At 33.0% G+C, this 25,545-nt stretch overlaps 1 protein-coding gene across 1 annotated transcript; it reads left to right on the top strand.

The window, feature by feature from the left end:
* The first annotated feature begins 12,438 nt into the window (after window positions 1–12,438).
* LOC136206681 (kinesin-like protein KIN-14G) lies at window positions 12,439–18,187 on the top strand. Its single transcript, XM_065997826.1, has 18 exons — window positions 12,439–12,821; window positions 12,940–13,106; window positions 13,183–13,326; window positions 13,547–13,792; window positions 13,878–13,949; window positions 14,056–14,124; window positions 14,230–14,307; window positions 14,396–14,752; window positions 14,835–14,916; window positions 14,995–15,090; window positions 15,174–15,350; window positions 15,440–15,546; window positions 15,638–15,818; window positions 15,919–16,332; window positions 16,418–16,581; window positions 16,683–16,892; window positions 17,047–17,552; window positions 17,758–18,187. Exons 1-18 carry the CDS (start codon window positions 12,704–12,706, stop codon window positions 17,882–17,884), a joined length of 3,315 nt encoding a protein of 1,104 aa, XP_065853898.1. The 5' UTR covers window positions 12,439–12,703; the 3' UTR covers window positions 17,885–18,187.
* The last annotated feature ends 7,358 nt before the right edge of the window (window positions 18,188–25,545 follow it).

Genomic DNA, 25,545 nt, shown 5'->3' with positions numbered 1-25,545 from the left:
AAATAACTAAAAGATATTTACATAAATCTACAATTGTGTATATATTTCGTTACGTACGAGTGGATATATTGGAATTATAGTCGGGTAAAAATTGTTATCTACCCATAGCTAAAAGAAATGAGGTAAAATTATAAGGTAATTAAGTTAAGGCTAAATTACAGATCAGATGATAACATTAGTAAATTTGGTAAATACCAAAATACCCCTAATATCACCTAACTTAATCCTAATAATCATATCTACATAATTTGGCTTTGTAGTACAAAACTTAGCAGCATATTCTCACGAGATAAGACGCCTTAAGGATAAGTCCTACTCTTATAAATACTTGTACTACAAGTCATAAGTGTTTTTACGAGAAAAGAAAAGGCTTCAGTCTCCTCTCTCTATAACTCATTACATTTAATTCGTGGATTATCATATCTCTTTTCGAAGTCGTTTGACGTAAGAGTTGTAAAACTGATAATATAAGCTCGTAATTCGATTTCTTCCGCTATATAACACGTGAGTAATCTACGTTACAATAAGTAACCCGGTTACTCATTTATTAATTCATGTTTAAAGCTAAAAGACAATCTTTTGAGTTTGGCTTATGAATGTCTAAATGAAGAGGGACATAACTTTTGATAATGCATACTAAACACTAAATTTCCCAAACATTGAATTGAGTTTATCTATTTTTAGATAACTCTCCAACAACATGTGCATTATGTTCCCATTTTAGTGCTACTTAAATTAATTAAATCATATCATTCTACTTTTTTAACAATAATGTTCCCATGTCATTGTGAATTTCATTTCTATTTTCCAACAATAATTCCAAAACAACACAAGAAAAGAAATTAAAAGTATAGAACTAACTTAAAGAATATGATATTTTTTAGGATTATTATTTGATTTTTAGTAGATAGTTATATATCTTTTAAAAAAGATTATTATAATTTGAGTAAATAATTTTTTATTTATGAGTTTCTGGATAATACACTAATCAATCCTTCTACTTTTAAAAAATACATAGAGTTCATGATTTTTTTTTTAAATCAACTATTTAGTCCTCGTCTAAAATGTTGAACATCTCACATTGCTTAATTGGAGAGCTAAATGTCTCCTTATATATGTGAAACAATTCTCTCATTTTGTGGTATTTTTTGGAGTGAGTTGGACCTTTGTTTACATGGTATCAGAGTCATGATTCAATGTTGAAGCTCCTACTAATATTACCAAATAAGAGGACGTGTTAAACATCTTACATTGCTAAATTAGAAATCTATATGGCTCCTTAATTATGTGAGACAATCCTAACTAACCTTTAGAGATATATTTTGATGTGAGTTAGACATTTGTTTATAGTTGTTAATATAAAATTAAATTTAATATAAAATGACGAGTTCATTGACATTACGAAACATTAAAATAATTATTTTGTATAAAAATTAATTTTTTACTAATAGGATTATGGACGGAATGATTAAATACTTAATTCTGAAAAGAATAATAACTCTGTAATGTAATATGTATGGTCTCACAACTTTAAAACGTGTTTATATGTATCAGATACACACTCTACTAATAATCATCGGGCTTTTTACATTGGCACCATACACTCTGGACTAGATCGACACAGTATAAGAGTCTTATATTCATTATTATGTCATTCATGAATATTCGTTTCACGCTCTAAATGGTTCTGAGCGTGAGGAAAATATCTTTTAAAATTAATTTTTGGAGTGAGCTTAATACATCAGTGACCCTTAATACTTCTCTAAATTATTAATTGGTCCTTTGAACTTTAGAGACTCCTCATTGCCCTATGAACTTACATATAATGATATATTGACGATCTGAACTTACTTAAATTGACTTATTGACCTCCTGAAATGGGTTACACCGATATATTAGCATTCTAAAGTTGTTTAAAGGAATACATATTTTAATGTTTGCAAATCTCGTTTTGTTCTTCAGCGTGGACTTATAGGACTAATGAGATATGTCCAAAGATTTGAGGAAACGAATCGGATAATCTGGACAAATATAGTGAGCTGATGATGGGTTAAGCCTTTAAAGTGAGATAGATTGTAGTCTAATCCTGAAACACGTCTACATATATTAGATGTACACCCTATAATAATCTACAGGATTTTTACCTCAACACTACCCACTGCGGATCGGGTCGTTATCGTATACGAGTCTTGCATTGCATTCATTGTTATGTCACTCATTAATATTTGTTTCACGCTCTAAATGCTTCTGAGCATGAGAAACGTTTCTTTTGAATTACTATTTTTTAGAGTGAGCTTAATGTATCAGTGATCTTTAATAGTTGTATAGACTATTGATTGGTCCCCTGAACTTTAGAGACTCATCATTAACGATATGAACTTACGTAAAACGACATATTGACCATCTGAATTTTGGTCTCCCGAATTACAATGATCTATTAGCCTTCTAAAACTGTTTAAAGTGATACACATTTTAACTTTTTCTAAATTCTCTCTTTATTCTTCTGCATAGACTTATGAGACTAATGAGACATCTCTAAATCGGATAATCCGGACAAATATGATGTGTTAAGCCTTTCAAGTGAGTTAGATTGTATGATTAGTAGTCTAATCCTAAAATTAAGGTTGCAAAAGATGTTAAAAATTAAGGATTAGCAAAAGAACTTATTGATTTGATGATGATTAACATGAGGAGTAGCTCTTTAAGCAGGCCAATGGAGCCCACCTTTCTTTATCAAAGGTTGAGGTTGGGCCGGCAGCCTAATCTAATGCATGCCGGCATGGTATCAATGGGCCCACTATATCTTTTTCTTTTTTTTTTTAATAAAATTAGTAGCGTGAGTGTTGCTATTTACCGTTTCCAAATTGATAGTTACTACCGTCTTCTATTGGACAATTTTCTCATTTTTATATAAAAAAAATCAAATCTGAAATTTTGTCACTTTTTATAAATTTTTTTTATCCTAGGCGGTCAGGGAAACCACCTGCCAAGCAGAAATTGTGACCACCTAGGGTAAAAAAAAATCAAAATGTACATCGTTCAATTTTTCCGACTCGTAATCATTCATTTTTTTGGGCTTTTGGGTTGTAACTCATCAATTATTTTTAGAATTTCAGTTTTGATCGGAAGAGAGATACCATCCAATAACGTATATTTTCACGAAAAATGTATCTCGGCCAATTTTTCCGACTCGTAATCATCCATTTTTGGGTTCTCGGGTTGTAACTCATCAATTATTTTCAGAATTTCAGTTTTGATCGGAAGAGAAAAAAAATTCAGTTTTTGAAAAAAATATGAAAATAACAAAATTGTCCAATAGAAAACGGTAACTAGCAATTTAGGGACGGTAAAGAGCAATCCACTTTATTAAGCTTGATTTTGCTTAATTATTTTCTTTTTTAAAAATAATCATCCGAACCTGATAGAGGTTTAGCTTCGGATCCGAGCCACATGTTTGAATATATTATGAACGTTGGAGGGAACGGAGTGGCTTGGATTGACCTTGATAACCTTATTTTGTTGGCATATTTTGGTATAATGTTTTCCAAGTTGAGGGTAAATCAGGAAAGTAGTTGATCAAGATTTTTATTTTGGAAAAGTTTATACTTCAAATTTAATTCTGATGACCGTATTAAGCAAAACAAACAGCTTGCTTGGCTTCTTTTGTTTTAATTATTATTTTTATATAACATAAATAATAATATTAATTTAAATCCCTTCTTAAAAATAGAAGTTTTAATTGGGAGAAAGTTATATTCCGAGTTGGAGTCCTAACATACATAGAAAAACTTTAATTAGAAGATGATCCACCTAAAAAGTGTATGACGAGTCTCGAACCGAGAAAGCAGATAATCTATAAAAAAAATGTAAGTCTTTTTTAATTAAAGCATGAATAAACCTCTCAACTTTATTTTTTGCACAGACTTAGCGGATGGGGAAACGTTTCAGAGAAATGGCATCGGCAACTGGAAGGACATTTCTTCGGTAATGTCGATGCAGGGACCTTCGACGAAGCTGGTTATTTCTCAATCGAATTTCTCTTACGGGATCATCAAGGTGCGTGTTTATATGCATTCCACACAACATTCGAAGGTGTTTGTGAGCCTGTACTAGATGAAACCATAGCAGTCCGTGAGGCACTGTCCCGGATAAAAGCCACCAATCGATCCAATGTTACAATCCTCTCATATTGTTTGTCGGTGGTCCGGACTATAACACAACCTTCGTGTCAGCTTTCTTACCTAGCAGATGTTACTGATGAATGTGTTTCTTTGATTCAAGATTTGAGTTGTGTTTCAATATATTTTGTTAAACGTTCAGCGAATTTGGCTACCCATTCTCTAGCTCGAGTGGTTGATTCTAGGCCTGTTCGTGGAGTGTGGGATTACCCCCTCTGTTTCTTTGCAATGTTTTTAGTTCTGATTTAAGTTAATAAAGTTATGTTTATGTTAGGTCTCACAACTTTAAAACGTGTCCACATGTATTAGATACACAATCTACTAATAATCGTCGAGCTTTTTATCCCGGCACCACTCACACTCCGAGTTAGGCCGTTACAGTATAAGAGTCTTATATTCATTGTTATACCATCCATGAATATTTGTTTCACGCTCTAGATGGTTCTAAGCGTGAGGAAAGTCTCTTTTAAATTAATTTTTGGAGTGAGTTTAATACATGAGTGACCCTTATTGCCCCTAAACTTTAGGTATTCCTTATTGGTCATATGAACTCACATCACAATAAAAGACATTGACCATCGGAATTCACATCACCGATTGCATATCAATTCGTTCTAAAAAAAGATTTCATATATATTTTTATAATTTAATAATAGAATTGGAGATTAATATGGTGAATTTTTAAATTTTTTTTGTCCACTCCATAAAAAAATATATTTTTTTATTTTTTTCACATTCAACATATGTTTATGATTTGTTACTGATAAAATGATGCACGTGTGAAGTGTAGATGACAAGATTCATGATCGAAAATACAGTTTGATGAATTATTTCTTAAATTGACCTAATTTATTAACGTTAGAGGTAAAATTGCTCTTGACTTCCAACGTTAGGGGTAAAATTGCACCATTTTAGACGTTAGGGGTAAAATTGCTTCTGACCCAAAATGTTAGGAGGTATTTTTACACCTTAACTCTATATAAAAAGTATTTTTTAGGCCTCTTTATTAATATGGGCCCTGGACGGACGTCCCTCAAAACATAGCTCAGGGCCGACCCTGACCGTCATAATAAGTGGACCAATGAAATACATTATAAATTCGCTATGGATTAGGACACTTGATTCACGCCTAAGATTAAATAATTACAATTTGAGCATATTACTAACTACATAAATCGCGTTTTTCGTCCAACAGTCGACATCTATCCTGAAAGGTAGTTAGGACACATACCTCACACCAACTATCAGATTTGCCTTTGATACTCTATAAATAAAATCAACATCACAGTAAAAGTACAAACACCCATCTATTGTAATTGTGGCTCAATTTGCTTTTTGCTTTTATCCTAAACTTTGCTAACTTAACCATAAGAGTGGGATCGTCAATCACTGGTCCCATCTTGATTCTTTTTTTGGCTTATTTCAGACGTAGAAAAGATTTTAGCTGTTATCGGAGCACTACCATCCAAAGTCAGTCGTATTATATATATATATATATATATATATATATATAGATTGGGTTTGAAATTTGATTTTTAAATCTGAACTTGCCAAAATTGACAACAGATTGGATTGGATGTGGACCGAGTATTTTTAGACAAAAACCCGACTAAATATATCTTGAATTTTTTTTTTTTTTTTTTGCAATGCTAAAAGAAAAAAACAAAGGAAGATGTGGGTGTGGCAATAATCATGTCAAAGGTGTTAATTTGAACACTAATGTTGTTTATAAATTAATCATAAAATAATATGAATAACTAATTATGATCCCATGCATGCCTAACCTTTTTCCTTAAGCAAGGGATATGGTCCTATGTTATTTTATTTTCAAATTAATCAAATTTTATATAATTAATTATAAGATTATAACAAACTATAGTCCTGATGAATTATTCTCATGATTATTTCTTTATAATAAACGTTAATACATTTATAAAACAATAGTATTGTAATATAAACAGTTTTATAATTTATTTAAGCGTAAATAATTTAGTAGTCCCCTACTTTTTACCTAACACATTGTTTAATCCATCTATTTTAAAAAACACATTATAAGATCTCTATCTTTTGTCAATATTAATCATTTAGTCCTTCTGTCTAGTTTTTTTCGATTTTTAACCAAACATATCTTAGCTTTCAGAACAGTCATATTAGATATAAAATGACCATATTGCTCTGTTATTTATTGTCTGTCTATTTATGCCAAATATAACGGTTAAAAATCTAAAATAAAATAAATAGAAGGACCAAAGGGTTAATATTGACAAAAAATAAGGATCTTATAATATGTTTTTAAAATATAAGGACTAAATGATGTGTTAGGTAAAAAGTAGGGGACTAAAAAATTATTTACCCTTTATTTAATATTGCTTTATCGCTAATTTTACCTATTTATTGTTTTTTATGGAGTTTAATTTATTCTTTTTCTCAAATGAGAGTTATATAATTCAAAGTGCATCTCACAACAAAACTTTGTGGCTCCAAATGGCAATGGCATAGCCTCTCAACTTTTAAGTGTCCTCACAATCCTTTTAATTTAACTAAAATATTTAATTAATTTCTTGAATTTATATAAAATATAATCAATTAATTATTTAATTGTAAAAGAAAAAAGTAAGCTGTATATGAAAAATGTGATGCACAAGCCTTAAAATGTTATTACATAATTCATATAATAGATTAAAAAAAGAAGTTATTACATGATCAACTGTAAAACTTGTCTTTTCTAATATTATAACCACATTCCTGACCTTTGTCGTTTTACCTTTTTTAAGACGCATGTAATACGTTTTCCGTATTTAACTTAATTTTTTTACAACTGAGTGATTAATTAATTATATTTTACATAAATTTAAAAGGCTAACTGAATATTTTATACAAATTGGATGGACTATCAAAACCAATCAATCTTTTTAGACAAATTCAAGCCATAAATGATATATTAAGCGATTAATTTTATACTCTATCATCTAATGGTGAAAACACACCAAGTAATGATACTTTGTCAAAACGAAGTAACCATAGAAGGCACCTATATATAAAAAGTTGTAAAGAGCATCATAGTGCCACATGTCAATTTGTGGCAAGGAATGTGAAGTCAATCTCATGGTATAACTACAAGGCAAAATTTGACAAAGAGGTCTAATTTTTTATATTTTTGTTAATTAAGTTTTTGTTTTTATTAATTTGTTATATTAAATTTTTAATTAATTATAATTATAAACCACGGGGTTGTGATAGAGTGGTAAAGGTTCCTCTTCTCTTAACCAAAGTCCAGGATTCGATCCTCACCTTTAGGAATGGAAAGAATTTCCGTAGCCAGGAATCCCATCAATAGAGGTACAAACCATCTTACGAACCAAAAATTTACTTATAATTATATACATGGTTACAAATTCTCTAAATAAATTAAAGACCCAATACTAAATGGACCCGTAGACCCTCAGTTTTGAGTATAAAACTCTATTGATTTTCGTTTGAAATTTATATTTTTAACGTATAAAAAAGTTTCACATCACTTTTTCTATAAGCAAGTTTTGTTGGTCACGACAATATTAAACTACAATGATAATAGTAACAAGAATAATAAAAAAAATCAACCGACCATTTATCCATCCACTAGACACTTATAGTGTTACTTCGAATGGTTGTGTCTTTACATGAAAAGATACGTGTCTTTCCAAATGGTTGTGTCACTACATGAATGGTTACGTCTTTACATCCAACAACATGTTTCTTTTCAAACAAATAATTATTATTTTAAAAAAATATATTATTACTTTTCCACTTAAAATCACAAGTTAATTAACATAAATTAATTTTCTTAATCTAGTGTCTAATCAACTTTCTTAATCTTAAACATATATTTGATGTTTTCCTTTGATCTACTATTACTATCTTTATGAGAGATAATGAAATTATACTTTTTCTTGAAAATACATTATATCTTCTAATTTATTATATATGACATCTTAATTAATTAATTAATTAATTAATTAATTATATTTTTTGAATAAAAAAATAAATAAATCAATATTTTTGTGTGATTTTTATAAATATTAATACATCCCACAAAGATACACTAATGTAATTTTTTCAGTAAAATATAGTCTTCATCACGCAATTAAATATTCCCTCTAATAATAATCATTACTATATAATTAATAATTTTCAAGAGATATTAATTTTTATGAATTAATGATAAAAAGAGGGAAAACATATTGGTAATATTTCCATATTTTTGAATGGAACTAATTAACTAACTTAACTCACAATCCACTTGAACTAATCTTTTGATTATTAGATATAAATTACAAAAATATCATTATCATTGAATTAAGAGTTAAATTGGTCCCTGAAGTTAAAGTATGTAACAATTTAGTCCAGATTGAGGTTTAAGTATCAACTAACTTTGAAGTTGGTCAGAGGAATCACTGATTCACATGTTCAAATTTTGCTTTTTTTACGAAGTTATATTGGAAAGCAATTAATTTGTCTATTAAAGTTTATCAGTTACCTGATAATGAATGTAAGGAATGATATGATTCAGTGTTTGCTTTTCTAACATGGGATGAGTTGCCAATTTTTTTGTAGTATGATTTGGATTGTGTGGTTTGAAAGGAATCAGATCGAATTGCACATTGTCTTCCTCGGTTGGGTCTGCACAGGGTTTTGGAGTTGATTAGGTCGCTATTAGGTGGATTCGCCGATGAGATTTATTCGGCCAGTACCGGCATTCTATTGCGGCGTAGCGCGGGGTGAATCGGCCAGGATTGATTCATTGGTCTCCTCCTCCGCCTTCGATTTATAAACTGAAATGTGATGCGACTTTTTCAGTCCAGACACATATTAAATCATTTAGTTTTGTGGTTCGTGATTCTACAGGTTTGGTTGTATTATTGGGAGGTGGTTTGATGGGTTTTGTTATGTCAGCTTTACATGCTGAGCTATTGGGAATTTTGTTGTCTATTCGTGTGGTTCGTGATGCAGGTTTTCATCATATGATGATTGCTTTTGATTAATTATCTGCTATTCGTCTTCTACGAAGGGAACAACTCGTATATAATTGGCTAGATGTGGTTGTTCATGATATATTGGAGGAGACCTTGGATTTTGCACATATGGAATTTATTTATGAAAGTCGTCAAGCAAATACTGTTGTACATAACTTGACAGTATGAGTTACTTCTCTTTCACATATGAAAATTCTTATTGAAGATTTCTCTATATTTGTTTCATTTTGTATTCAATTTGATACAACTTTTTATGTTTAATGCAAGTGTGTTGGTTATATAAAAAATAATTAACCCAAATTTGATTAATTTTTAGGTAGTAAAACTAATCACATTTGGATTAATTTGTTAAATATTGTCAACTTTAAAGCTGACTTCTGGACTTCGATTTAGACTTAACTGGTCATTTCTGTCTACTTTAAGGACTATTTTGATCCTTAATTCCACTATCATTATCAATGAAGAGCAATTTTACTCGTAATGCAATAAATAATATAATTGAGAGCTTGTAGTTGATAAAACGAATTAATTTCCGATATTATTAATGAAACTTTCTCCTTAATTATACATGAATCTTGTTAGCACACTCGACCACACCATACGTAGAGAGTCGGCTCCAATACCCTAGCGCCACGGTGCCACCCACTGCGAACCGGGTTGTTTACATGCCTACCAACTTCCTCCCGGTTCATCGTCAAACCATATCATACGTAGAGAGTCGGCTCTGATACCAATTGTAATAGTTCGTCGAATGCCATACAGATATTGTCCGCTTTGACCAAAATCCAACACTTTGAGCCTCACGATTTAAAAATGTATCTACATGTATTCAGTGGCGGAGCCAGGATTTCATATCTGGGGGGGCTAATTTTAGCTTTGCGGTCGGATGTGATTTTCTAAAGTACAGCCCGCCAGGGCTGGGCAAATTTTTTTACCGACAGCATATGACAAAACTGTTTCATTTTAGGGTGTTAAGTAAAGAATTAAAAGTCTCTAACGTGAAAAGTGTAGAGATATTTAATTTTCTATAAGTTCAACTTTGTAAAATGAACTTAAATATCAATTTAGTTTATAAACTTTCAAATTAGTAAAAAAACGTAAAATGTCCATACTATGATTTATCGATTTAGGAAATTGTGCAAGTGGAGATTGTGTTTAAAGGGAAAAAAATTAATTAATAACAATGATAAAAAAAAAGGGTAAAGTTCAAATAAAACCCTTGTGGTTTCACTAATTTTCAGATAAAGGACTGTGATTTACTTTTTGTCAAAACGAGGATTGGGGTTTTTAACTTTAACAAAATAAGGACTTTTTCGATTGATACTATTAAAATCACCTTTGACGACTTCAAAAATAACATATTTTAAGAATTACTAATATTCTAAGCAACTTTAATTCTTCAACTTTTTTATTTTGAGATTGTTTAAATGATGTTTGCTAAAGAGAGAGAAAGTTAATGTTTAGAGAGAGAAAGTTCCAAAAAAGATGATTTTCGAAAATCGAAAATGTAGTTCCATAGAAAATATGACATTGAACAACTTTAATTCTTGAAAATTTTCATTTTCAGGTCGTTAAAGATGGTTTTAATAGCATTAATCCAAGTTTGAAACCTCAATCCTTATTTTGACAAAAAGCAAACCACAGTCCTTTATCTGAAAATCTGAAAATTAGTGAAACCATAGAGGTTTTATTTGAACTTTACCCCAAAAAAAAAGTTTAGATGATAATATTGAGGAATTTTTTTATTATGAGATCAAAATATGTAATAATAGAAAAAATAAAAATACATTTTGGTTAAGAGGGATTTAAGAGAAAATTTATAACTGGTTCTAATAATAATAGAAAAAAATAAAAACACATTTTGGTTTAAAGAGGGACTTAAGAGAAATTTATAATTGATTTTAATAATAATAGAAAAAATAAAAACACATTTTGGTTTGAAGAGGGATTAAGAGAAAAATTTATAATTTGGTTCTAATAATGGAAAAAATAAAAACACATTTTGGTTTAAAATTGGAGGGGATGAGGGTTCGGACCCATACACACAAGCTGAAGAGGAGCTTTCTAACAAGAACCTTAACCATCAAGGCAAATTCCATTTCATGTCACGTAGTCATGTTCGTATCTTTTAATTCAATTAAGGGGGGCTTCTCGGGACTGCACGGATATTCTTCAGGGGTGGTGCCGGAAACCGGGGGGGCGAAGCCCCCCCGAGCTCCGGGCTGTCTCCGCCCCTGCATGTATTGAATACTCTTTTTACTAATAAGTCTCAGTCACTTCTTTCCATTTCCGATGTGAGATTCAGTTCATTCATGTCTCATCATCGTCCCTTAGGACCGCTCCTTGCTCATATCGTCTATCTCGGTGCTACCCAATCTAGATCGGATCATTACAATATCAGTTATAATGTCCAAGTTGAAATCAACGATAGATATATATATATATATATATATATATATAACTTTTGTCTTCTTATAAATTAAAAATATGGTATAAATTTAGTCCTATTATTATTGAAAAAATCAAATTTCGTTTCTATGTATAAATAATGCAAGCTAAACTTAATGTTTACTAAACAGTGCAATTTCAAATCTTATTAATAGAAAAAAAAATTCACGTGCAACTTCATGTTTTGACCATCCTCTAACCTTTCGGTGTTCTGATCACCCTATAAAAACCAAAATCGCACATCTTTTTTGTGCGGAATTAACGAAAGATAAATAATAAATAATCGAAAACACAGATTTACGTGGTTCACCAACATTGTGTTGCAGAAGAAAAATAGTATTTATTAGGAGACGAAAAACATATTACAAATTAGGTTTACCAACGTTGTATTGGAGAGATTCCGTTGCTTCCTGTCGTAGTGTCTTATACTAATTCAAGGCATTACGACATAAATAATAGAAGAAATGTTTTATCAATGAAGTTTGAAATTATAATATCTAACAAATATTAACCTTAAGATTATTTTTCTTTTGTACGTAAAACCTGAATTTTTCCCTCTAAATAATTATTTAGGACTAAATTAATAAATAATTTTTGTAGGAGTTGTATTTTAAAATTTGGATAAAGATAATTACAAATTAATTAAATTAATTAATTAATTTGCAAAACAAGAAAAAGGAGGGTAAAATTAGCGCAGCAGTTGCTTTACCGGCAAAAATAAAAACCGTCTTTTTAGTCAGAAAATCCGCGAGGTTCGGAAGTAGGTTCGGTGAGAGAGAGCTTTTCCCTCTTCAAATTTAGACAGAAAACGAAAGAAACTGAGAGAAAAATCTACCTTCCCTCTAAACATTTTCCCTCTTTCCTTCTCAATCTAATCTCACTATCTGATTGATCTTTTCCTCTTTCTCCCGACTATACATTTACGCATTTTGAGGAGTTCTTCTTTGTTTCTCAAAAGAACAAAGAACCGAAATGGGTTGTGTATGATTTGGGAATTTTGATTTTTTTGATTTTAATAGAGTATAGGGTTTGGTGTTTTTGAATTCGTTTTTAAGAGAAAGATAAATGGCAACAGAGCAAGGATTGCCTTTCTCTGTTGTTTCTGTTGTGGAGGAAATTCTTCAACAGCATGCATCTAGATCAAAAGAAATTGATTCCGTTACGAAAAGACTTGATGAAGCTTGTATGATTCTCCTCTCTTTTCTCTTCCATTTACGATTATTTTCAAGTGTTCAACAATTTTGATTTTGTTTTTTTGTTGTTTGATGATTGGGAATTTCCGAATTGGGGAAATTTTATAGCAACTAGAAGGTTTGAAGCAGCCGTGTGGCTTAGAAGAACAGTTGGAGTTGTTTGGTGTAAAGATTTGCCTGCAGAACCATCGGAAGAAGAATTCAGAATTGGATTGAGAAGTGGGATGATACTTTGTAATGTCATTAACAGGGTTCAGCCTGGTGCTGTGCCGAAGGTATGCTTCATTCAATTGTGTTTGTTTGAAATTTTGTTTAATTGAATTATGATTTATTTTGTTTGGTGCTTGATAGGTTGTGGAGGGTGCTGTGGATTCTGATGTTGTGCCCGATGGAGCAGCTTTATCTGCATTTCAGTACTTTGAAAATATTAGAAATTTCCTTGTTGCTGCCCAGGGATTGGGGCTTCCAGCCTTTGAAGCCCGTGATCTCGAACAGGTAAGAATTCGAGTTCTGGATGGTTGTGATAAATTGTTTGAACAGATTAGGATTTGATAATTTGATCATGGTTTTTATTGAAGTTCTTTTGATTAAGTTTGTACTGTAAAATTTGGTACTAATCTTATGATTCCAAATTGATGATTTGGTCATGGTTTCTAATGAAGTTATTTTGATTAAGTTTGTACTGTAAAATTTGGTACTAATCTTGAATATTCAGGGAGGAAAATCTTCTCGGATTGTGAACTGTGTTCTAGCACTTAAATCATACAATGAGTGGAAACAAGGTGGTGGAATTGGGACATGGAAATATAGTAGTGGAAGTGCAAAACCAGCATTTGGCGGGGGTGGAAGATTCATGAGAAAAGCTGCAGAATCTTTCATGAATAACTTGTCGACAACCTCTAGTAGTTTTTCGAGTAGTGACATGTCTCTTGACGATAATAGCCAAAAATTGAATGAAACAGTCAGTGAACTTATCTGGTTTTTTCTTTTTTATCTCCTTATAGAATATGAAATGAAACTTATTTCTTTGCTTGCTTTCCTTGCAGAGTGTTTCTCGTTCGATGCATGTGCTGGTTCGTTCACTTATTTCAAATTTGAAGCAAGACGAAATACCAAATGTGAGGATTCTGCTTGTTCTTATTAAACCCCTTACTGTTCCGTTAATTAGGTGTTGAATTGTGGATTCATCCAATACATTTACATGGAATCATTTGCATATAACAGATGGTAGAATCCATGTTGAGTAAAATCGTGGAGGAGTTTGAGCGTCGGCTAGCGAGCCAGCAAGAACTTGTAAGCATCTTTGTTTCTAAGCTATGTCGTATATGAACTTCTTTTCCTCTCTCGTTCTTTTGCTTGACTTGTTTGTGTTTCTAATTATTTTCGGTCACTGGACAGCTGAAAGCAACATTAAAAGATATGGAAGCATCGAGCCTTAATATGCCTCTTGAAAGAGCTACTTCCAATGATGTCAAGGTATAACGTTTGCTTTCACCAGTCAATTGTCTTAGCTTGATTTGAACGTATCGGTTTGTTTTCTCATTTAACTGATGAAATGATTTAGATGGAAGAAGTAGTTTCTACACCAATCGAAACTGAAGAAACAGAAGAAACCGCAACAGAAGAAGCCTCCCCACAAACTGTACCGCAAGAACATTTGAATGAAAAAGATAATGATGATGAGGGATCAAAAATTGAGCTTTTGAGACAACAAATTTTGGCTGAACAACAGCAGAGTAATGAATCAAAGATTGAGCTTTTGAAACAACAAATTCTGGCTGAACAACAGCAGAGTGATGAATCAAAGATTGAGCTTTTGAAACAACAAATGCTGGCTGAACAACGGCAGAGAGACGAGAAATCGAAGATTCAGCTTTTGAAACAACAAAGGCTGGTTGAACAACAGCAGAGAGATCTACAGGTAATGCCATGGATGATATCTCCCAGGATTCTCTGAAACTGCGTTGGACGACTTAATCATACACAAATTTTTCTGACTGTAGGAATTGAAACATATTCTACACACCACAAAATCAGGAATGCATTTCTTGCAGATCAAGCATCAGGAGGAGTTCAACAATCTGGGTATATTTTATCACTTAGGCCTTCTTCCAATCATTAAACGAGGAACGATATAATACCATTTATTGTTTCTTATAACAGGGAAACACTTCCACAGTCTAGCCCATGCTGCTTCAGGATATCAGAGAGTTCTTGAAGAAAACCGCAAGTTGTACAATCAAGTTCAGGACCTGAAAGGTATCATTTTGTTACCGGTTATATGTCCAACTCACTGGTTTGGTTATTCAATACCTGCTAAAGTATCCAGCTTGTTTGATTAGGTAATATTAGGGTATATTGCCGAGTGAGACCCTTCATGCCTGGGCAACAAAGCCGTTTCAGTACTGTTGACCATATTGAGGAGGGAGACTTATCGATAATCACTCCTTCAAAATATGGCAAAGAGGGAAGGAAAACATTTAATTTCAACAAAGTTTTTGGTCCTATGGCAACTCAAGGTTTGTAAGGATGACTTTGATGGTTCTTTATTGTGTATATCTTTGTCGGCATCCCTTTTCAAATTCTTCTACTTTTTGGCTCCTTGCAGAGGAAGTATTTGCAGATACTCGGCCTTTGATTCGGTCGGTTCTTGATGGTTTCAATGTTTGTATATTTGCATACGGGCAAACAGGATCCGGGAAAACGTTTACTATGGTGAGAGGTTGATTATATTAGCAGTGAAACCATTTGAGCTTGATTGGAATTATTGAATAATTTTCATCATTTTTCAAATTTAAAAATTCAGACCGGCCCTAAGGAACTTACAGAGGAGAGTCTAGGCGTAAACTACAGGGCATTGAGTGATCTATTTCTTCTCTCGGATGAAAGAAAGGAAGTCTTCTCCTACGAAATATCCGTCCAGATGTTAGAGATTTATAATGAGCAATGCCGGGACCTTCTTGACAGTAGCAATGTTAACAAGAGATATCCTTCTTGACTGTAACTGTGTTTATTTGTAGCAGTATGTCTTGTTCATGCTTCTTATATTTCTACTTGATACTTGTTTTCGTTAATTCCTGCATACATTAGACATTAGGAACAGCTCGCAGAATGGGATTAACGTACCAGATGCAACTCTAATACCTGTTTCCTCGCCATCTGATGTCCTAAGTTTGATGGACCTTGGGCATAAAAACCGTGCAGTGAGTGCTACAGCAATGAACGACCGAAGCAGTCGATCTCACAGCTGCCTCACAGTTCATGTTCAAGGTAAAAACTTAACGTCTGGGGCTCAGAATCGAGGCTCTATGCACCTGGTTGACTTGGCAGGAAGTGAACGAATCGACAAATCTGAGGTTATTGGAGATCGATTAAAAGAAGCCCAACATATCAATAAATCTCTATCTGCTTTAGGAGATGTTATTGCCTCCCTAGCTCAAAAAAGTTCTCATGTTCCTTACAGGAACAGTAAACTTACACAACTACTACAAGATTCACTCGGTAAAATTAAACGAAAATATCGATCTTTTCATGATCTATTCTAAAATCCCGTTCTGATTTTTTCAATGGTCTTTACTATCCGCAGGAGGGCAGGCTAAGACACTCATGTTTGTCCACATAAGTCCAGAACATGAAGCTCTTGGAGAAACACTTAGCACACTGAAATTTGCCGAAAGGGTTGCTACGATTGAGCTCGGTGCTGCTAAAGTGAATAAAGATAATAGTGAAGTGAAGGAGCTAAAAGAACAGGTTCTTACTCCTCTATGCTTCTCATGGAAGAAAATTATTCTCTTATTCTTTCATTATTGCATCCTGAAATATGATGAATGTTTTGTTCAATCTGTTTTCAGATTGCTTCCCTTAAGGCAGCCTTGGGTAGGAAGGATGACGGGTCAGAGTACTCTCACAATTCTCGTTCCAATTCCCGATCCAATTCTCGATCCAGTACCCCGGAAAGAGGTAGAACTAAGGCTGGTGGTTTTCAACACGGTTGGCATGCTCTCGATGATAATAGCCGGAGACAGTCTCTTGATAATGCTAGCAGTATTTCAGTTTCAGAGGTAAACTATCTTAGGGGTGTTCATTTCAGCTTACGGACAACTGATAGTTGTTTCCGTCCCAAATAGCTATCAGTAAACGTTTGGAGAAATTCTTCAAACAGCTGATAGCTTTTGCGATGATGTCTAACAACTGTTGTTTCGAAATGTTGTACAGATGAGGAGTACTACTTCGTCTGCAACGAGAAGGCAAAGCTTGGATCTCACCGATTTACGAGGCAGTTCGCCTCCTTGGCTGGCTACTGCACAGAATGGAAAGGAAGATGATAAAGAATTAGGATCCAGTGATTGGGTGGATAAGATAATGGTGAATAGGCTTGAAAGTATAGGCGGAGATGAAAACCTTCTCGGACAATGGGAACTAGACAATAGAGAATTGCCTGAGCCATTCTATCACGCGTCAAAGCTTTACCCTGATCAAAACACCTTAAGCAACATCCCAAAGAAGAATCAAGAATTCGAAACAGCACAGAATCGTCGGTACGACGTCATATCTACAGATGGTTCTGATGATCTTGAGGCTGGGACTGGAACTAGTGATTCTTCTGAACCTGACTTGCTATGGCAATCTAATCTTCAGAGTAATCTTCAGAGGTCAGGGAGTTTGCCTACTAAACAAAAGAAGACAAATCCGAAACTAGTGAGGAGACCGGATCAAGCCAAGTAAGTTAATTTGCTTATGTTGATGAATGTGGAAATAAAGTAGAGAATCGTAGATCTTATATTAATCTCTGACACACCTCCACATGCAAATGCCCATTGGGCTTGCAGCATGTACAACACAGGCCCATCCCGCCATGTGTTCAAACTGATAGTTAAGGTCCAATCGTAGATCTTATGACTGACAGTTTTTGTGTTGTTGAAGCAGGAGTATGATTCCATCGCTAATTCCTTCACCGTTGAAGAAAACAAACGGGGTGAGTCCGATTAACAAGCCAGTTTCAAGACTACAAGCTCCTGCTGATATGAAGAAGAAAGCCGGGCGAGCGAAGTGAGAATCTATTATGTTGCACAGAAGCAGAAAGGGATGAAAATGGCCCCTAAACGGACAGGAAATGCTAGGAGTTTCCGTGCAACGTAGGCGGGAATTGTACAATGGAGGTGGATTTATGGTGTCTGTTTTTCTGTATTTTACTATATATAGTTGTATAGAGAAGAAAATAGATATAGAGAGAGGATTTCATTGAGTTCTTGTTTGGTGGTGGTGATGATGATATATGTATTTGCAATCCCACCTTTGCTGATTTGATTTCAATTTGTTCATATATGTATATGTTAATTGACATTGTGAATTTAAACTTTTTTCTTCTTTTTGCTTCATGATTTGTTAAGAAAGAATTTGGATTATTAAAAAAGTTAAAGAGGAAATTGCATCATGAACCTTTTGTTTTTTTTTTGGCTGATTTAACACTTGGCCTATTTTTCTTTATTACTAAGATCCACCTTATTATTAGGGAGGTAAACGGGGTGGGGAGTGGGGCAGGGTAGGGAATGCATTTCTCATCCCTCCTCTACTTGTCGGGGATTCCCCATCTCCATCATCGCGAATTAAAGGGGACAAATTTATCCTCATCCTCATCCTCATCCCGCAGGGGAATCCCAGTCCCCGTTTATAGATGTTTTATGTTATCCATATTCAACATTTCCCGTTCTCCGCGGAGAATCACCGTTTATGTTTAAAAAATAGTCAAAAAAATCAATTATTACGGGAAATAATTGAGAATCCTCATCGGGGATTAACGAGATGGGAATTCCCGCAGGGGGAGGGGGGGAGCGGGGTGGGGTAGAGAATGCATTTCTCACCCCCCTCCTCGACTTGTCGGGGATTCCCCATCTCCATCATCGCGAGTTAAAGGGGGACAAATTTATCCTCATCCCGCAGGGGAATTTCAGTCCCCGTTTATAGATGTTCTTTGTTATCCACATTCACCATTCCCCGTTTTCCACTGTTTATGTTTGAAAAATTGTAAAAAAAAATCAATTATTACGGGGAATAATTGAGAATCTTCATCGGGGATTAACGGGATGGGAATTCCCGTGGGGTGGGGATACTATTCCCCATCCCCATCACGGGGCACAAAATTATCCTCATCCCCGATCCTTATTGGGAATTCCCACGTTCCCGTCTGGGCAGGTCACCGATGTGGATAGGGAATCCCCGCTCTATTTGCATATAAAAAAATATATATATTGTCATCCTAATTGATAAAAATATAAATATAAATACAATCCATGTATTACATAGTTCAGACAATTTGAAGGTAATAAAAACTAGTCAACAAAATTTAAAAAAAAAATAGGGAATTTTTTCATAGTATTTGATTGAAAGCTGAATTGATAATTAAATTTAGATTTTAGCTAAATTCATCATGATTGCCATTTAAGGACTATTTTGATCCTTCATTCGAACTTAATAGACTAAATAAACAAAATTTTAAAAATTAGGAACTTTTTCTATAATATTATATTGGCTTAATAGGCAAATAACCCATTGAACTTGTCTAAATATTGCAACTGCCCCCTCCAACTTTCAATTGTAACAACTTACCCCTCGAACTTGTCTAATTGTAACAATTTACCCCTTAACGCTCGTGGAGTGTGATAATCAGATCTTTGGCGTGATACGAATCTGGCGAAACGTTTTTACGATTGCTTCAAGTACGGGGTAAAAAAAATCTCAATTTGGGGTTATGTTTTACAATTGAATAAATTTAAGGGGTAACTATGTTAAGCACTTATTTAATTTAAGTGCGTTTGATAACAGTTGTTTTTTCACCACTTAAATTAGTTAATTAAGTTAAACATTATCAACTCATACTTTTTTAAAAATTAAATCATTCAATATTTCCAGCACTTATAATATTCAGCACTTAAAATTCAGTACTTATTTTTTCAGCACTTAATTTTCAGTTTTATCAAACACCACCTGAAATATATGTCAACTTTGCCAGCTAGACATCCCTTCCAACCCTTTTTATATGGGTCCTACTTACACATGGCCACGTCACATTTTGCCTATTAGATTTTTCTTTTCTTATCTTAATCCTTCATCTTAGATTTGTCCATTTCCGTAAATTTATTCATGTAATACACACCTATACTAAATCGAAATCCATAGAAAATCAATTGCAATCAAATCTTCGGATTTTAGACTTTTTGAACATTCTGATGTGAATTCTTTCTTTTGATGCAACCACACATATCTATTAATCTACATATAAGATAAATTATTCCCGCTCTTACTAAATCCGAAAAATGAATAAATGAAAACAAATACAATTCAGACGGATAAAGGGATCTAACAAAATGTATAAACACTGGCTAAAAAGAAAATAATAGAAAAACACATAAATCTAACCCTGAAGGAGGAAGAATGAAGAATTTCTTTCTACCTCCTGAAAGTAGACCGTCCAAAATAAAAGATTTTGAAGTTTGTTAGATTATGAAAATTGGATAGGAAAAGGGAAGAGAATAGAAGAAAAAGAGGAGGAATGCAGGTTTCTGACATAAATTTGTACCTATAACATCATAGATATAATATATGATTCAAATTTTAGACATCAAAATTTTATAGGTAAGAAATTTCTTCCTCAATTTCTTATTGAAGGTCTTGACTTTTTTCAATCAACAATCTTTAAAGTTTGTTTGAGTCTGAATCCACCCTCGGTAGGCATTCCTTGATCCCGTGAATGTGTTCTTATGAATGTCATGATTCTTTAATGTGGATTTCTATTTACCGCCCCAAATTACTTATTACCGCCTTCTCTTGGACACTTTTGCCCTTTTCATTTTTTAAACTGAAATTCAAAAACCCGAACAACATTCATGGGACTTAAACACGGTAAAGGAAAAAGACTAATGATTCTTCGGATAAGTATTTTTATTTGAAAATTGAATTGAAAACACGAGTTCCATTTCCGGATTCGGAGAAAAAATTCATCCAAAATGTACTAAACGGGTGATTCACACCATTCCGCCTAGGCAGAAATATCTGTTTCTGCCTAGGCGGAAACGGGTGGATCACCCATTTCTGCCATGGCGGTGATCCACCCGTTTCTGCCATGGTAGAAACGGGTGTTCCACCCGTTTCCGCCTAGGCATAAACAGATATTTCTGCCTAGGCGGAATGGTGTGAATCACCCGTTTAGTACATTTTGGATGAATTTTTTATATATATATTGATTGGATCGGCTAGTTTTTGGAGATGAATTTCAATTAGTGTAAATAGGAACGATAGTTATTCGATTTCCTCGACGTTCTCGGGTTCATTTTTCATAAATCCAATTTTTGAATCGGGAGAGAGAGAGGATATTAAGTTTTTGAATGGAAAAATGAAAAGGGTAAAAATGTCAAAAAGGGGACGGTGATAAGTAATTTGTTCATACACAAGAAATATGCATTACTATGAAGCGGGTAGCCAATGAAAATACAATATACCGTCTTTGGAGCTATCTTCCTTCTTTTTGGCAACAGAGCTATTACTTTAGTAAGTTACTCCTAACTTTCAAGTAATTATAAAAATGTTTCCTTCATTTTTATAATTCATTTGTTGTCTTGTCTAATTTCTTGTTCGGCATTTTATTTGAAAGGTGATTAGCTGATAAAACAACTTCCTTTCACATGTTCTACAGAAATCCAATACTATTTAGCATAACGCTCATCATTTCCTTCAAGGTATGATTCTTACGCACTGCAACTCTATTAAAGTGAGGAGACTGCGGTGGTATTACCTTGTGAACAATTCCATGTTGGGAGAAAAACTCGCCAAATGGTTCAATATATTCACCACCACAATTGCTTCTAACCACTTTGATTTTTTTATTAAGTTGGTTTTCTAGTTCATGTTTATAGAGAACAAATTTCTCTATAGTCTCATTTTTATTTTTAAGCAAATATACATAGCAATATTTTGTATTATCGTCGATGAAAGTAATAAAATATTGGATAAAGTTCAAATAAAACCCCTGTGGTTTCACTAATTTTCAGATAAAGGATTGTGGTTTACTTTTTGTCAAAACGATGATTGAGGTTTCACACTTTTAATAATGCTATTAAAACTATTTTAACGACCTGAAAATGAAAATTTTCAAGAATTAAAGTTGTTCAATGCCATATTTTCTATGGAACTACATTTTCGATTTTAGAAAATCATCTTTTTTGGAACTTTCTCTCTCTAAACATTAACTTTCTCTCTCTTTACCAAATATCATCTAAATAATCTCGAAATAAAAAAGTTGAAGAATTAAAGTTGCTTAGAATATTAGTAGTTTTTAAAATATCTCATTTTTGAAGTCGTCAAGGATGATTTTAATAGTATCAATTGAAAAAGTCCTTATTTTGCTAAATTTGAAAACCTCAGTCCTCGTTTTGACAAAAAGTAAACCACAGTCCTTTATCTGAAAATTAGTGAAACCACATGGGTTTTATTTGAACTTTACCCTAAAATATTTATTGCCTCCTCTAGTTTGAATGAACTTTAAGCCACAAATATCAATATGTATCGGATCAAAGCAGTTCTCCTTTTCTTTCCAATGTATGGAATAAAGACCTTGTTAGTTTTGTCTCAACACAAATTTCACATTTATGTTTATAAGCAATTTGGAATGAATGGATATGTTTTAAATTAATTAATCTACACAACGCGTCTTAATTAACATGTCCAAGTATACTGTGCCATAAATAACATGACTCAGTGATATAAACATAGGCTTAAGGTGTTATTGAGCCCTTCATCTATTCAAAATTTTATCATTTGGCCCCTGACCTATTATTCGGTCACATTTAGCCCCTGAACTATCCCAATTGGTGAAATTTCATCCAATTTAGATTGAGACTTGACAAAACCGTTATCTCCCCCTCGTATGTAATGATATTTTGACATATGAACCTGACACGTCACACGTCTTGAAGTTTATTTACCACATAAGCTCTCTTATGTGAAAATAATTGATTAGATTAAAAAATAAAAACAAATATCAAAATTTATCAAATTTAAGTGTCAAAATATCGTCATATCCTAATAGAATAACAATTACGTTAAGTCTCTATTTAAATTGGGTGAAATTGCATCAATTGGAATAGGTCAAGGGCCAAATGTGGCTAAATAATAGATTAGGGGCCAAATAACAAAATTTTGGATAGATCGAGGGTCAAATAGTGGTTTAAGCCTATAAACATAAAAAACATTATTCTTATTGATATTTATTGCATTGAACTTACAAGAAATTGCATTGAATTTCGATAGCCAATTGGATACATAACTCTTTCTCATATACATTCCCATTTTACAAAAAAAAAAAAAAAAAAAAAAAAAAAAAAAAACTTATCAAATTCAAAAACTATATTAAAGTTGTGAGGGATAAAAAAGGCCTTTTAAAACTAAGTTCTTCTGAATGTCAGGCACATGTATGACATTCTGCAATTTCACTTCTTTCCCAAAAGTCATTTTCAGAATCATAATTATTGTCTCCTTGATTTTAGAGGTAGCAGAATTGTCCATAAAGTGTTTGAGTACGTCCTAGTCCTGAGACATTATATCTAACCAGTGCCCTTAATTGTAAGACAATAATTTATTCTATTAATTCACTTTTACGAACTAACTTAACAGAGTATCCTTGATTAATGGTCTGCTCATGTTTGACGGGTTGAGGACCTTGGCAAGTGAAATCGTGAGACAATAAGTTACTAATCTAGATATTCATAGTATGTTGTTATCATGAGGATAATAACGAACTAAAGACTAGTATGTGTCTTGGTTGTGATGGTGTTTCACCGGTTATAGACATTAAATGCCAGGCCAAGGGCATGTGGGCTTATGAAACAGTGAGTTTTAGATGATCCGCTATGAGAACACCATATGGCATTGATGTCATAGGTGATTCTCATGTAATGCTCATATATGAGTCCTTAGACCTAAAGTCACCATCAGACCTAGATGAGACACAACATGCTTTTATTATCGCCCAATAGACAAGTAAATTAGTGCCAATTTTGGGTTAGCCATGTATGTTCTGAATCATGACGAGGGACCATGTTGAATTCCGAGACCATATCACACATATTGTGTTTGACATATCGTGTCAGAGACCATATATACTCCAGGTTATAAAATATAGAGCATATGTTCTAAAAATAATGTCTTATGTTCTAAAAATAATCTCTTATGTTCTACAAGAATGTCATTAATGAGTGTTCTCACATAAGAATCATTCTCACATTGGGTTGGAATTTATCATGTTGACTTTCAAGACCACATCACACATATCGTGTCAGACATGTCTTGCATAATGGTTTCTACAATGTTTGCTTTGTTTGACTTGACCCTCTTTCACAGCCTGTAACTAGATTGTGGCCCATCTTGTTACAGTTGTAGCATTTTCCATTGGATTTTGGTTTCTTGGAAATACCACCCTTGTGACCCAATTTGGAGCCATGTTGACGTTGTTTGCCTTTTTTAGAGTCTGTTTTGGCTTCCACCATATTGACCCTAGTCACATATTGACTAGCCACATTAGATACTTTCTTTTATGTGCCTCTATTGTCTTTCTCAATTCGGAGTCTAACAATAAGCTCATCAAGAGTCATTTCCTTTCGTTAATGCTTAAAGTAAATTTTGAAGTCTTTCCATACAGACGATATTTACACCCACAACCTTTTGGAATCTATCATAGTAAAAAAAAACATGAATTGTCCAACTAAGAATTTCTTAGTCCATGCATCCTCTGAGTGTACTTATGGTCCATAGATTCCTACAGTTCCTTTGTCGTTTCTTAACTTGATAAACATTTAAAGTGCATCAATCAGCTCGTTTAAAATATAGCTATGCTAAAAGAAGTCAAAATGCTTCCAAGCCTTGATTGCATTAAAGACGGTAGCAGTGCCTACCTCATCCTCTCTGATAGTAGAAGGATCATCATTGAAGAACTTGATCAAATTAAAGATTATTAGATAAAACAACTTCTTTTGTTTCTAAGTCTTAAAATTCACCTTAGTGAATTTTTTCGGCCTTCAATTGTGGCTGACAAATGTTGCCACTAGTATAAGTGAAGGTGATGCATCTGAAGTGACTGTATTCTTATAATAAGATTCATCTTCAATTTCAATCATTTTTTTCTTTTCTTTTGAAAGTCAAATAAACCAAGTTAGAATCAGAAAATACAATATATTTAAACAAAGCCAAAAAAAATGTTTATAATTTACAATTTAGTCAAATCTACAAATATAGTTTTTCATAAGAGTTTGAAATTAAATTCCGTTCACCAAGTAATCCAATCAAACTATTCCTTTACGCCTCTTTAAAAAATAATTAAAATCCATCTTAATTTTTTTTAGCAAATATTAATCCAAAAAAAACAACGAAATAAGAATACAATAATAAAAGAACATAAGATACCATTAATCTTAATTTCTTTAAACCTTTAAACAAACCAAAAGTAGGACAGAATAATGTGAGAACTGATAATATTTATTTCCTTAATACAAATTTAGCCGCAATTAACTATCCTCTTTCAAGATACCGCATAAACATTGGCAAATTCAAACCGTGTGTAAAAATTATTATCGGAATACCAAAGATCGAACAAGGGGATAACAATCTCATTTTGAAATATCTAATATTATTCATTATTTATATCACATTTGTTTATTGTATAATATA

Source organism: Euphorbia lathyris, chromosome 9 (assembly GCF_963576675.1).
Source record: "Euphorbia lathyris chromosome 9, ddEupLath1.1, whole genome shotgun sequence".
NCBI lineage: Eukaryota > Viridiplantae > Streptophyta > Magnoliopsida > Malpighiales > Euphorbiaceae > Euphorbia > Euphorbia lathyris.
Note: the sequence above shows the minus strand (reverse complement) of the source record. Positions and strands in the feature narration are given on the sequence as shown.

Bases quoted from the DNA above. Each gene is read 5' to 3' on its own strand.
- LOC136206681 (XM_065997826.1), top strand. From the start codon at position 12,704: ATGGCAACAGAGCAAGGATTGCCTTTCTCTGTTGTTTCTGTTGTGGAG. The intron at 12,822-12,939 runs GTATGATTCTCC...GAAATTTTATAG, and splicing joins GAAAAGACTTGATGAAGCTT to CAACTAGAAGGTTTGAAGCA. The intron at 13,793-13,877 runs GTCAGTGAACTT...CTTTCCTTGCAG, and splicing joins GCCAAAAATTGAATGAAACA to AGTGTTTCTCGTTCGATGCA.